Consider the following 14,700-nt stretch of genomic DNA (forward strand, 5'->3'; position numbering starts at 1 on the left):
ACATCGACAGTTTGTTCAGCTTCTTAGGCGCTGCTTGGCCTGCTGAGTTCCTCCAGCATTTTGTGGTGTTGTAAATTAATGTAGAAGTTGGGATGATTAAAAAAATGTACTAAGTGCATGTAGAATAAATCTAATTTGTTACTATTAAATAACTGAACAGAAGACTTTTAATTGTTTGAGAAAAGGCTCTGGATTCCTGCAATGGAATGAAGTTTTCAAAGACTGTTCAGTGCCTGTGGCTTTAAGAAGCCGGCTTCAGCGCTGCGATTGGTTGTTGTCGCATGTAGATTGCAAAATGTCCACCAATCGTTGGCCGGCATTTCCAGCAGATGGCGGGAAATATGAATTTCGCGGCACAAGCTTTGGCGCCAGAGGCTGAGTCTGTGAATCAGGCTGTATTCAGGAGCTGCTATAGTTTCTGCAGCCATTTTTCCCCTCTGATGCAGAGGGGATCTCTTCACAATCCATTGCATCCTGCAGCAACTAACGCAACACCAGGTGCGGGATATCCGGCAGTTTAATCCCGGGATTCTGCTGATCATTTATATGTTTTTATTTGTTGTCTTTGCATTTTATTTCGCAGACAAATCCCCGTTTGAAATCAATAGTTTTTTTGCCCCTTTCCTCTCCCTCTCTCTCGCTGCAAACAAAAGGGGGGAGTGGGGGGGCAAGATTGCTGCCTTGCAAAACATGCCAAAGGGAGTTTCCCCAGCCCCAGGCAGGGGTATCATTGGGGTGGTCTCTAGCTCCCAGAAAAAAGTTTTTAATATGGAAAATGGAGGCACGGAATTATGCAGTCCCCAAATCCCCAATATTCCCACCAGCTATTTAACCCAGAATGCAGGAGCATTATACTCTGATCAGAGTGGGGATTGTTTGTACACGACCCCTCACGGACCTGAACTTAGAACAATAAGGAGTATCACAGGACGGCTGCCGGTAAGTGCAATTTATAATTTATTAATTAACTTCAAATAAGCGTGTATTTGTGGCTATGTGTCTCGGTCAGACCCTGCAAAGCCCTGGTCATTGTAGATTATCGTTTAGGAAATTAACTCTCTTTTATAACAGGAGTGCAATATTTGGAGATGAATTTTGTGTTTATGTGTTGGGGACTGGTGTCGATTAAACCAGCTTTCGCTTTCTGGAGGCTGTTCGCTGCAAAGGCATTAACATGTAAAATCTAGTTTATGAGTAATAAAAAATTGTTAATCGAAACACATCATAATTTTCTTATAGGTCATCAAGCTGTCACAGTGTTAAATTTGATGGGGTTGTCCTGGGTATTAATCTTGGTACAGAGGACTTTGTAAATATTTGTATCTTAACCGTGCGGGTCAAAGTTTAATCGGGGGACTTTGCTTCGAGCTTTCCGTTTCAATCGCTGAAGTTAAGGTTTGTGAATGAGAAACTGGCCTCTGTCACTTTGGCACTTTTGTAGCACAAAAACCTTCGGCCTCATCAAATAATTTTTACGGGGGAGGGGGAGGGAGGAGGATTTTGGTTTTTTTAAAAATCATCAACTTCCTATAATAGACGAGTATCTAGTGCAGATGTGGAAGGCAAAACTTGATATGACAAATTTCAGTAGACAAAGGATGAAGTTGGCTTTTCTTTCACAGCTTGGTTTTAATTGTAAAAAGCATCTGCCTTGAGAGAAATGAAATAAGGTGGTTGAGTATTTATAACCCTTTATTGAGGATACTATGGCCCCGAGACAAACCCATCCCCATCCATTTTATGCCACTGATGTATTCACTCTATCTTCTTCCTAAGCCCATTATCCCTACTGAGTTGTGGGTCGTGGGTCACGGGCAGCAGCTCACCAGATCACCTGTCCTGGGCCAGTCTTTCACCTTGTCCCTGGAGTGGCCCATCTTATTCTCCCAGGGTTGAGGTCTTTGGAGCTTCCGTTGGCATTTCTGTTGCTCTGGGCTTTTCTGGGATGGGCTTGCAAGTCCCTTACCTAACCCTCCTCCTTTCACAGCCGGGCTAGGGACCATCGGTGGCGGAGTTGTCACCCCTCTGTTGTTTTTAAAATTAATCCATTTGAAGCCAGAAAGTACTTTGATATTGAGTTTTGGGGATGGAGAGGGAGATCGCTGGGAAACGTGACCTGAGGAGTTGTTTGAGGACAGTGTCGGAGTGGGTTCGAGATGGGTACGTCTTTGGTGGTGACTTGCCACCTGACACTCCAAAGCTTTCCACCATCTGATGGTGTGATGGTGTACCCTGGCTTAGATAAGTGCAGTTTCATAACCCAACTACCTCAAAGTTCAAAGGTTCAATGTAAATTTATTATCAGAGTAGGTATTTGTCACCGTATACAACCCTGAGATATGTTTTCTAGCAGCCATCCATTGTAAATACAGACACAATAGAGTCAACGAAAGGCCACGCACAGTAAGATGGTCGAACAACCAATGTGCAAAAGACAACAAACTACAAGTACAAAATGAGAAAATAAAACAAAATAATAACAAATAAATATTGAGAACATGAGATGAAAAATCCATAGGTTATGGGAACGGTTCAGTGTTGGGGTGTGAGTGAGGTTATCCACTCTGGTTCAAGAGCCTGTTGGTTGAGGGGTAACATCTGTTCCTGAACCTGGTGGTGAGAAACCTGCGGCTCCAGTAACAGCTTTCTGATGGCAGCAGCAACAAGGGAGCATGTCCTGGGTAACTGGGGGGGCTCAGTGTAAATTTGATCAATGGTGGGGAGGGCTTTACCTGTGATTGACTGGGCTGTATCCACTACTTTTCATCAGCCTTCCCATTCAAGAACCTTGCTGTCTACTGGGGTAAATGGTTGGCTGAAGTGTTCAATCCATCTGCCACTGGTGAACTTCGCTGTGGTGTGTATCATCTGAGGATATTTCTTTGACACGATCTCCTAAACTTGTCTGCCAAAGAGAGAGTGTCATGAGACTATCAAAGTCCCATGTCAGCCTGACCTGGAAGGTGTGTCATACCAGATCATAATCCTGCAATTAATTCAAAGTCAATGCTATTATCGAAGTGCATTTACGTCACCATGTACTGTACAACCCTGAGATTCATTTTCCTGTGGGCATACTCAGCAAATCTATTGAATAGTAACAGGATCAGTGAAAGATCAACTAGAGTACAGAAGACACTGCAAATACAAATAAATAGCAATACATAACAAGAACATGAGATTTAAAAAGTCCCTAAAGTGAGATCATTGGTTGTGGAAACTTCTCAATGGATGGGCAAGTGAGTGTGGTTCTCCCCTTTTGTTCAAGAGCGTGACGTTGAGGGGTTGAAAATGTTCCTGAACCTGGTGATATGAGTCCTGAGGCTCTTGCACCTTTACCTGACGACAGCAGCAAGAGAGAGCATGGTCAGGATGGTGAGGATCTCTGATAATGGATGCTGCTTTCCCACGACAGTGTTTCATGTAGATGTGCTCAATGGTTGCGAGGGCTTTGCCTACGATGTATTGGGCCAAATCAACTACCTTTTGAAGGATTTTCTGTTCAAAAGCATTGGTGTTTCCATACTAGGCTGTGGTGCAACCAGTTAATACACTTTGCACTGCACATCTATAGAAGTTTGTCAAAGTTTTCAGTATCATGCCAAATCTCTGCAAATTCCTAATGAAGCAGAGGTGCTGCCGTGTTTTCTTCACAATTATATCTGTGTAATGTATTTGGGACAGATCCTCTGAAATAGTAACACCCAGGAATTTAAAGTTACTGACCCTCTCCACCTCTGGTTATCTGACGAGGACTGGCTCATGGACCTCAGGCTTCCCTCTCCTGAAATCTGCAATCAGTTCTTTGGTTCAATGGTTGCTGACATTGAGTGAGAGTTGTTATGACACCACTTGGCCAAATTTTCAGTCTGAATCCTGTATGCGGATTCATCACCACCTTTGATTCAGCCCACAGCAGTGGTACTATCAGGAACTTGACTATGATATTGGAGCTCTGCTAGCCACGTGGACTAAACACGCAGTCCTGTGGTGCACCCATACTGACAGAAATTGTAAAAGCGATGTTGTTGCCAATCTAAACTGACTGGGGTGAAAAAAGCCAGAATCCAATTACACAAGGAAGTGTTGAGACCAAGGTCTTGGAGTTTACTGATTAGTTTTGAGGGGATGATGGTGTTATTTAGTTAATGCTACTAAAAAAAAGTTCCTTCAATATATGGCAGCAAGGATGAAAAAGGCTGGTCAAAGCAAACTTCTTGAGAGAATTGAGAGCCACTTTTACATTGAGAGGGCATTCAGTCATCAAGTTTTGTTTCAAACTTCTTGATTTGTGATACTCAGATTGATCTATTTGGAAAACGTGCTCTGAAAATCAAAATTTCAGGAGGGAATGAAATACTTGGTCAAAAGGGTTAGGTATTTTATCTTAGAGAATTATGACTATAGCTCAGCTTTTAATACCATCATTCCCACAATCCTGATTTGAGAAGTTACAGAACCTGGGCCTTTGTACCTCCCTCTGCAATTGGATTCTCGATTTCCTAACCGGAAGACCACAATCTGTGCGGATTGATGATAACATCTCCTCCTCACTGACGATCAACACTGATGCACCTCAGAGGTGTGAGCTTAGCCCACTGCTCTATTTTCTACATACACATGACTGTGTGGCTAGGCATAGCTCAGATACCATCTATAAATTTGCTAATCTTACAACCACTGTTGGTAGAATCTCAGAGGGTGACAAGAGGGCGTACAGGAGTGAGATATGCCAACTAGTGGAGTGGTGTTGCAGCAACAACCTGGAACTCAAAGTCAGTAAGACAAAAGAGCTGATTGTGGACTTCAGGAAGGGTAAGATGAAGGAACACGTACCAATTCTCATAATGGGATCAAAAGTGGAGCGAGTGAGCAGTTTCAAGTTCCTGGATGTCAAGATCTCTGAGGATCTAACCTGGTCCCAACATATTGATGTAGTTGTAAAGAAGGCAAGACAGTGGCTATACTTTATTAGGAGTTTGAAGAGATTTGGTATGTCGACAAATACACTCAAAAACTTCTATAGTTGTACCATGGAGAGCATTCTGACAGGCTGCATCACTGTCTGGTATGGAGGGGCTACTGCACAGGACCGAAAGAAGCTGCTGAGGGTTGTAAATTTAGTTGGCTCCATCTTGGGTACTAGCCTACAAAGTACCCAGGACATCTTCAGGGAGCGGTGTCTCAGAAAGGCAGCATCCATTATTAAGGACCTCCAGTACCCAGGGCATGTCCTTTTCTCACTGTTATCATCAGGTAGGAGATACAGAAGCCTGAAGGCACACACTCAGCGATTTAGGAACAGCTTCTTCCCCTCTGCCATCCGATTCCTAATGGACGTTGAACCCTTGGACACTACCTCACTTTTTTAATATTATTTCTGTTTTTTGCACAATTTTTAATCTATTCAATATATGTATACTGTAGTTGATTGACTTATTTTTTTTTCTTCTGTATGATGTATTGCATCGAACTGCTGCTGCTAAGTTAACAAATTTCATGCCACATGCCAGTGATAATAAACCTGATTCTGTGCTAGGTTGTGTCGCACAAGGGAGACTTGAATTTCTGTGCTGTCTCATTTTTTAAAGAGTGTTTCAGTAGTGAAATGCAACAGCCAATAGCAGAGAGGAGACTTGGAGGTGAGCTGGTGGGCTTGCCTATTAGAAAAGAGATTTCAGTTTTGGGACTGAGTACCTCTTGATATTTTCCTCTTTTTTCCATCATTTCACAGAATATCATCTAGTTTTATATGGAATCCTATATTCCACCAATTGGGCCATGGAAAGGATTAGAGTGTTGTCCATTTGTCAAACCACTGATCTCAGGTCTCCATTTATTTGTAATTTATGACAATCCCCTAAATGTTACTTTCAGCTGACAGCACATTCCCACAGCCCGGTTTGGAAAGGAATCCATTTTAGTTGAACCACAGTGAACACTGAGTGACGACTCACTTGTTTTGAAGAGGCAACTTAAATGGAGGCTACTTTGGATGGAAAAATAGCCCAGTCTTCGCTTTACCTAAACACGAGGAATTCTGCAGATGCTGGAAATTCAAGCAATACACATCAAAGTTGCTGGTGAACGCAGCAGGCCAGGTAGCACCTCTAGGAAGAGGTACAGTCGATGTTTCGAAAGGTCAACTGTACCTCTTCCTAGAGATGCTGCCTGGCCTGCTGCGTTCACCAGCAACTTTGATGTGTGTTGCCAGCTTTTGCTTTCATTGCCATTTCCCAGGTGTACGCGTAGATGTGTATTGTTATTTTTTGAAATGTTGACATAGCTTGCCTGTCGTCTCCTGAATCCGTTGGGAGAACAAACAGCATGAGTGAATAACAGGGTTTATTAGGGGGTGTGGGTAATGTTCCCTCTAATTTTTAGTAGTCAGTGTGCGCAAAAATATTGTGCAAATATTTTTCCTGTGACAAAATATGTGCACACAATGCACACATGGCACGGTTTATGTAGGTTTACAAAATATTTGACATAAAACTGCACAGAATAACAACAAAATAACATACATATTTAAGTCACTCAGTTATTTTTTCTCTCTCCTGCCTTTGGCATTTACCCATTCTTTGTAAACTCTTATCTAAACTAACAGAACTTCCATCCAATTGATAGCTTTTGATTCTCATTAACACATTGAAATGACATTCATCTAAAACAGTGGTCCCCAACCTCCGGGCCGTGGACTGATACGTTGCCGCGAAGAACCTGACATTTACGTGCCGGGCGGCATCTAATTAGTTATTTTGTTTATTTCCGCTTTTTTCTGAAAGATGTGCTGGGTGCATTCGGACTACCCACTGTACCCCTGCATTCTTCGCACGGCCCAGAAGTTGGGGACCACTGACCTAAACGACTTCTCAGCTTGTTTTTGAGTTGATTCATTTGGCTAAAATCTTACTCACAGTCCACACTAGATGCAAGATAGGTTCCCCCAACGTTCATCAACTGTGCAAGGTCGCAAAACTGTTCATTTTGAAGTACAAATGCTACCATTTGAGCAAAGTTTGAAATCGGTTTGGATTTAATTTTTTCTTGCACAGAAAATTTGAAATCATTAAACTAACCATTACTATATTTTCAGCTAGAAAATCACGTTATTTCAGACATAAGGCACTAACTTGTTCATTGCCAAATGTGAAGTCATAATCTGCAATTGCGGAGAAATCAAAAGCTGACCATTCTTGTACCTCAGCTTTGATCTCCTCTGGGTTTGACTGTATTCGCTCTCTCTCCTCTGCACTCAACCGTAACATGCGTAGCACTCCTGTAACGGGTAATGACGGGTTCTGTTGCCTGAGCTTTTGTAAACTGTCCAAATGCGATTTACTTGCCAAATGACGCTTCAAAAAGTCAAGTTTCCAAACATCATCCCACTTCTTTCCACTAGCAAATTCTCCAGCAACTTTCGCATCACGACAATACGAACAGATAACTCCAGTTTTGGAATCATACATAAATATTTCTGGTAGCTGAACGTTCATGACCTCATGAGCTTTCGGTGTAACAGTTTCTACTATTTTGTTAAGCCATTCAACTTTAAAACAAATTTGCAGTTCTTTTGTGCTTCACGCCCTTCGCTTCTTTTGAATTCAACATAGTGAATCAATATTTTTTCCAATAAAAACTTGGTCAGCTATGTACAGGATTTGAAACAGATTTTTGTAAACTTTACGATATGAACACTGTCCGTCAGAGGTGGCTGCCGCCGTGATGCAGCTGTAGAAACCAGAACAGGAAAGGTGAGGTGACGTAAATTAGTGATGTGCATTGTGGTATTTGAAAAACCGACTAGTTAACAGAAACAGTTAGCTAAAAGATTATTTTCAATAATATAATTATTGATTACTATACAGGTTTCCCCGCCATCCGAAGGTAGAGCGTTCCTATGAAATAGTTCGTAAGCTGAAGTGTCGTAAGGTGAAGAAGCAATTACCATTTATTTATATGGGGAAAATTTTGTGAGCGTTCGCAGACCCAAAAGTAACCTACCTAATCATGCCAAATAACACACAAACCTAAAATAACAGTAACATATAGTAAAAGCAGGAATGATATGGTAAATACACAGCCTATATAAAGTAGAAATACTTATCCACAATCATTGCCGGCACTGTTCACCGAAGCGAAAATCTCACGCAAGTGCTCTCGGCTGAAAATTTCACGCTAGCGCTCTTGGCAAAAACACTCTGTCCAGTAACCTTTAAGCTATGAAGCTGCCAAATCATACCAAATAACACGTAAAAATATACAGCCTGTATAAAGTAGAAATAATGTATGTACATTGTAGTATCACTTACAGGAATTGGGAAGACAGCGCAGAGCACACTGATGATGGTGTGTTAGACTGAGTCGTTGCAGGTTGGGTGGTGCAGTGGCCCCCACCTCCAGGCCGCCGACCGATACATTGCCGCGAAGCATGCAGGGGTCCAGTGGTAGCCGGAAGGCACACAGCACATCTTTAAGAAAAAAGCCGAAATAAACATGCTAATTAATTAGGTGCCGCCCGACACGTAATTGTCGGCCCAGATCAGAGACGACGCAATCGGAAATCGGCACTGATCTGGGCCGACAATTACATGTCGGGCGGCACCTAATTAGCACGTTTATTTCGGCTTTTTTCTTAAAGATGTGCTGTGTGCCTCCCGGCTACCGCTGTATGCTTCGCGGATCGGTATCTGTCTGTGGCCCGGGGGTTGGGGTGGTGGGACATTGGGGTGTCATCTCATCGTCATCTGTTTCCATTAGAGCAGCCGGCTCATCTTCTCTTATGACTGCCCATCTCGATGTTGAAGGTCGAGGTTCGTCGTCTGCTGTGGCTGATGTGGAAGGCTTGCTTGACTGCTGAGCCTCGCACATTTTTCTATCATACAGTTCTTTGTAAGGACTCAAACCATCCTGCAAATATGCCTTAAACCGACATACCCTTTCAAAATTAAAGTTGTACTTGATCATTGCAGTGAAAATCTCATGCAGTTGCTTCACGTTCATTTCGCTACTGCACTCGGTTTCGATTGTTATCCTTTCCTCTTTCAATTGCATCAGTTCTTCATCCATCAGTTCTTGGTCATGGGATGCCAAAACCTCTTCAACATCATCTTCGTCTGCTTCCCCAAGCCAAACTCACATTGTCCTTACTTCGTTCACCATGATCAAAATGCTTAATTATGTCTAGTTTTACGCTAAGTGTAATACCCTTACGAGCTCTTTCAGGCTTTTCCGACACCTCAGAACTCATCTTGCAAACGGCTGCTTACAGGCACGTGTTTAAGCAATGCTGGCGAGAATGCCACTCTGAATCCGGGGGAGAGCAGCTGTTCGGGGCGCGCGTTGCCTTTTTTCGCGCGCTGATTTTTTTCCTAACAGTGAAAGCACCTTCTGTTAGCGAAAACGGGGTACTAATGTAGGTCTTTCGTAACAGTGAGGTAACTAACCTTCTGTGTGCACATTAATTTCCTTTGTGCGCTGTTTGAAAAACGTGTGTGCGTGTGCACGCACACAGCTTAGAGGGAACTATAGGTGTGGGACACTTCATATTTAGATCATAGCTGGATGATGTTTGCAGTTCTAGAGAGCGCAGTTGATAGTGCAACAGTATTACAGCTCGGGGCATCAGAGTTCATTCCTGGAATCCTCTAATATCTCTGTAGGTCCTCCCAATGCAGTGCATGGGTTTTCTCTGGGTGCTCTGGTTTCCTCCCACAGTCCAAAGACCTACCAGTTAGGAGGTTAATTGGTATTTGTAAATTAGTGCTGTGATCGAGTTAGGGTTAAATTGGGGCTGTCGGGGGTTGCTGGGCAGCGTAGCCCTAAGGTCTGGAAGAGCCTATTCCACGAGTGAAAGGGGGCCCAGTACTGGGGCAGGGAGCGGAAATGCAGACTCTGTCTCCGTGAAGCTCCAACGGCTAAACCCTTAGCGCTGCTGTTGCTGGTTGAATGACAATTTTGTTTTTTTTTATATATAAAAGGCTTTTTAAGCCAACCTCTTCCTTTGTGTGGATTCTCCTGTTCCCGTGGTATGACATAGTTTTCTGCTTTGATAATTTGATGTTGAGACCAATATGAACTTTACTCTCCAACGTGACCTGGGCCGCGACAATGCTATTATGGCAATGTAAAACCTCAGCTTTCAGCTTTCAGCAGGATAAATCCTCATGGACAAGTGTTGCTGTTGAAAAGTCATGAGGTTCTATAGGTCCCCATAACATCTCTCCAATGTATTGCTGAAGTGCCGTGACGCCAACGCGTGAGCCATTTCAGGAATAATGATTATAGAAAACTTTTTTAGCTTTGTGAACCTTCACAGGAAAGGAAGTTTTTCTTTCCTCCAGTTTGGAATTTAATAACTATCTAAATAAGGGATTATTAGAGAGGTGAATGACAAACAAGGCAGGTAGGCAGGTGGTGAGGTATAGAATGCAAATTCTATGTGGGACGTAGACTCTGGAGCTACAGCAATTAGAGATTTTTAACAAAGTGTTTTCTTAAATCATCAGGGAAGATGGGGGGGTGGATTATTTCCAGGTGATAATAGGATACAGTAAGGCAGATGGAGAGAGTCTTTTCCCTGTGGTTCTTGTCCAGAAGGTTCTACCATAGTGCATTTACATAGGTGGATCTAGAATCCTGGCCTAGCCACACGTTGAGGTATATTGGGGTATTTCTGCATCAGGCCAGGAGGCAAGCTGGTGGGAATGTGCAGGGTATAGCTTTTTTGTCATTTGGTGCCGTCTTCCTCGATGGTGGAGATCACAGGTTGAAGAGTTTTATCAAGAAAGCCTTACTGCAGGGGTTCCAGCCTTCTTTGTGCTACGGAACCTTATCACTAACCGAGAGGTGTTTGGAGCCCCGTCCTATTGCCTTGTTTTTTGTGCACTACAAATGCTGTGTGTTTGTGATGCGGGGGCAAATCAATCAATGTGATGGATTCATTTCCAGTCAAGTAGCTAGTTTTTCTTTCTGGATGATATTAAGTATAGGGTGTTGGATCTGCACCCAGCCAAACATGTGAAGAGTATTTCTACACATACTGCCTTGTTAGGGCTTTATTGAGCCTCTTGCTACCATCTCCCCACAGCCCCTGACCTACTTTTGCAGTCGCACTAACCATTACCTGGCTGATGTTGAGGTTAAATGTCCCTTAAGCTGATAGAAGGCAGACAATGAGGTTTGATAATGCTAGTACGATTTGGATGGTTTGGTTCTCGCTGGGCGTGGGTGAGCTGGTAGAAACGCAGTGTAAACTCGTTCATCAGCCCAAACCACTGAATACCAAAGTGTGCACAAGAAGTGTGCACCAGTTGCTTCATTCTCTCAGCAGCTGCATCTACAATAATTTCTGCTTTGACTTTATGAAGGTTATTGCTGAGGTTAGAGAACGAGGTAGGACCACAAGCTCTTCCTTGACAAGCAAACACAGTGATGTCTTGGAGTTGAAATGATTGAACTATGGCCACTACTACCTTCCCTGTGCAGTGTACAATGCTGTCAGTGGAGAGTTGCTGTCTTTGACTGTGGAGATTTTCTGGAAAGGGGCAAAGCCCATGTGGTGCTCCTCCTTGAGAATGGCTAGCATATCCGTCTCTTGTTAGCATTAAAATTGGGTGCTTGAGGATCCTGCCTTTTGTCATCTATCACACATCTTGATTGGACATTGAGTTTGGAGTTTTGATCCGATCAGTTATGATGTTTTGCTCTGTAGTGTTTTAGATGCATGCGTGAGTGGACTGCCATATTTTAGTTGCAGTAATTCTGTATAATGTTGCTGAGGAATATGAAGAAGATTCAAAGTATATTTATTATCAAAGTATACAGCCCTGAGATTTGTTATCCCGCAAACAGCCACGAAACAAAGAAACACCATGGAATCTGTTCAAAGAAAACATCAAACACCCAACGCACAAAAAAAAACAAATCGTGCAAAATGGCAGGAGACAACAAGCCAATAACACACACTGCCAAACATCGAACTGCAGAGTCCTTGAAACCGTCTCGGAATGTTCAGTTCAACTTAACATCGTGTTGTTCAATGACTGCAGGCTGTAGAGTCAGTCTTCCCCAATCAGAATTGCTCAAGATGGCAATTAAAATGGGAGTAACCAGAAACGTGTAAATCGTGGACTGCCAAGTCCTCTGAAAACGAGTCCAATCCATAAACTGCGCTGATCAAACCTTGCCCAGAACCCAAGATTCCTGCACCTTCCTCTGGGAGCGGTGAGGGAGACGGCGCTGAACACCCATTCGTCCTGCTCTTGTCTTCGATTGGAGCGAATCATGGGTTTGTGCTCCGCCATTAGGCCGCACCTTCCATTCTCAACCGCTCCAAACTCCTTTGGAGACAGATCACTCAGTCGGACCAAAAACACAAAATGTAAATTACAGCCTCCAATTGCACACAGACGAGCAGTAGAAGTATATTTAAAAGAAGAAGAAAAAAATCATGAACTGTTTGCAGGGCATTGCCATTAGTCGCGTTGGTCACTGGCGCCTTCTTGCAACAGACTGTTGTAGCGAGGGTGCAGAGCAAGTAATGGGGTCTATGATGGAGCTAGATTGAGAGATCAAGTGTTCCCTATTATACAAATCAGTTTTTCCATGTGTTTTGATATTTACCTGATGCAGAGCTAATCCTTGTCATTCAGAAGTTGACCAGCTTGCTTGGTGATGCCCATTGACATCTCATGTCTAGAGTGCATTGTGCTTTGGTTTTTGTTTGTGTTTCATCCAGGTCTTGGTCGTCATGGTTGCTACTAATTCGTCAGCTGAGGAAAGGAGGACACAAGCATATTACCCTTGCTTAATGGTATTGGTCCATACCATAAAGAATGTTGGGAACTACTGTGCTAGACGAATGGGAGAATTCGTTGCACCTGTTTGATGTAATATCGCAAGATTTTTTTGAGGGCTGGGTTCTGTACTGCAACCATGAAGAGAGATTTTGTTGAAGACAACTGAGCTGACTGCTTTTGACTTGGTATCAGGTCATCAGGTTGATTTCCATTTGGACATTGAGTTTTAATACAACCATGGCTTTCCAAGGTCAGATGTGCATGTGAGTGATTTTTCACTCTCCAAAGGACATCAGTGGACCAGACGGATTCCAGCGATGTTCCTGGTTGCTTCATGGTCTTATTCTTTAGTTTGGATTCACTTAACTGGATTTAAATTCCTGTGGTAGAATTTCATTTCATGCCTCTAAAGTAATAGATTAGGCTTCTGGATCACTTCCATGGTAATATAACCATGTTCCAGATGTAGGTCTTCCACTTGGGCAACAGCTGACCATCCAATGAGATGACGATTAAATGTATATTATGTATATATTTAATATATATCATGTATATATGATGTATACTATAGCCCAAGTTTGTCTGTGAAACTGATTGAGTCAGCATTTAGGCAGAGCTTAAAGAACAAAAATGTATTTTTCAAATGCAGTAATTATCTGCAAACTGCTTGGTGATTGGGCGTGTAGCATTGTGAAACCACAACAGATGTGGCCTGACTTGTTGACACTTCACTTCCCCTGATGTCAGTGTAACGGCTGTAGCCTTGTAAAGAGTGTGAGGATAGTATTGAGGGGTGAGGCACTGGGGTTTGGTTGAGTGGGACTGAAGATAAATGTGGTGGAGTAGATGAAAGCTGTCAAAGTCTAGGGGCTGTCCTGACTGAAGCGGCGAGTCACGTGATAGTAAGAGGACATGCTAGCAAGTTATTTGCTGGGGATTACATATTACATAGAATTCTGTCTTATACTATCGCACAGAAACAGATTGCTTGGCTCAGCTGTTTCCGGCCAGTTTTTTTTCGTTCCACATGAACCTCCCCGCACCCTGCTTCATTAGTATGCACTTTTGTCAGCCTTTTCCACTTGCATAGGAAGAGGTGACAGAGGGCTGAGAGGTGTTGAGTCATTGTCGATAGAGAGGAACTGCAAGAGTACAAACTCCCTAATGGGAGTTGTATACAGCTACCCCCCCACCCCCCAAACAGTAGTAAGGATGTGGCCTACAAATTACAATGGAAGATGGAAAATGCAGGCCAAAAAGGTAATGTTACATTAGTCATGGGGGACTTTATTATGCAGGTAGATTGGGAAAATCAGGTTGTTGCTGGAATACATGAGGGGAATTATTAGAATGCCCATGAGATGGTTTTTTAGAGCAGCTTGTAATTGAGCCCACTATAGAATCATCTATTCTGGACTGGGTGTTATGCAATGAACCTGAATTGATGAGAGGGCTCAAGGTAAAAGAAACCTTGGGGGCGAGTGATCATACTATGATCAAATTCACCCTGAAATCTGAGCTCAAGTTAGATGTATCAGTATTACAGTGGAGTAAAGGGAATTACAGTGGTGTGGGAGAGGAGTTGGCCAGAATTGATTGGGGGGGGGGGAGACACTGGCAGGGATGACAGCAGAGCAGCAATGGTTGGAATTTCTGGAAACAATTCAGAAGGCACAGGATTCATACATTCCAAAGAGGAAGAAGTATTCTAAAGGAAAGATGACACAACCATGGCTAACGAGGAGCCAAAGCCAACATAAAATCCAAACAGTGGGCATATAATGGAGCAAAAAATAGTGGGAGGTTAGAGGATTGGGAAGCTTTTAAAAACCAACAAAGTCATAAAGAGTCATTCAGAAAGCTAGCCAATTAATAAGAGAATATCAGAAGTTTCTTCAGA

At 42.9% G+C, this 14,700-nt stretch overlaps 1 protein-coding gene across 2 annotated transcripts in view; it reads left to right on the forward strand.

Annotated features, from left to right (window-relative positions):
* Positions 1-375: 375 nt before the first annotated feature.
* The window catches only part of e2f2 (E2F transcription factor 2), an 85,721-nt gene continuing 71,396 nt past the window's right edge, over positions 376-14,700 (forward strand). For both annotated transcript variants that reach the window (XM_063033917.1, XM_063033918.1), the window contains exon 1: positions 376-939. In XM_063033917.1, coding sequence (XP_062889987.1) covers positions 547-939 — 393 coding nt within the window. In that variant the 5' untranslated portion in view covers positions 376-546. The remainder of the gene's footprint in view (positions 940-14,700) is intronic.

The sequence above is a fragment of the Mobula hypostoma genome, chromosome 26 (assembly GCF_963921235.1).
Source record: "Mobula hypostoma chromosome 26, sMobHyp1.1, whole genome shotgun sequence".
NCBI classification, from domain to species: Eukaryota; Metazoa; Chordata; class Chondrichthyes; order Myliobatiformes; family Myliobatidae; genus Mobula; species Mobula hypostoma.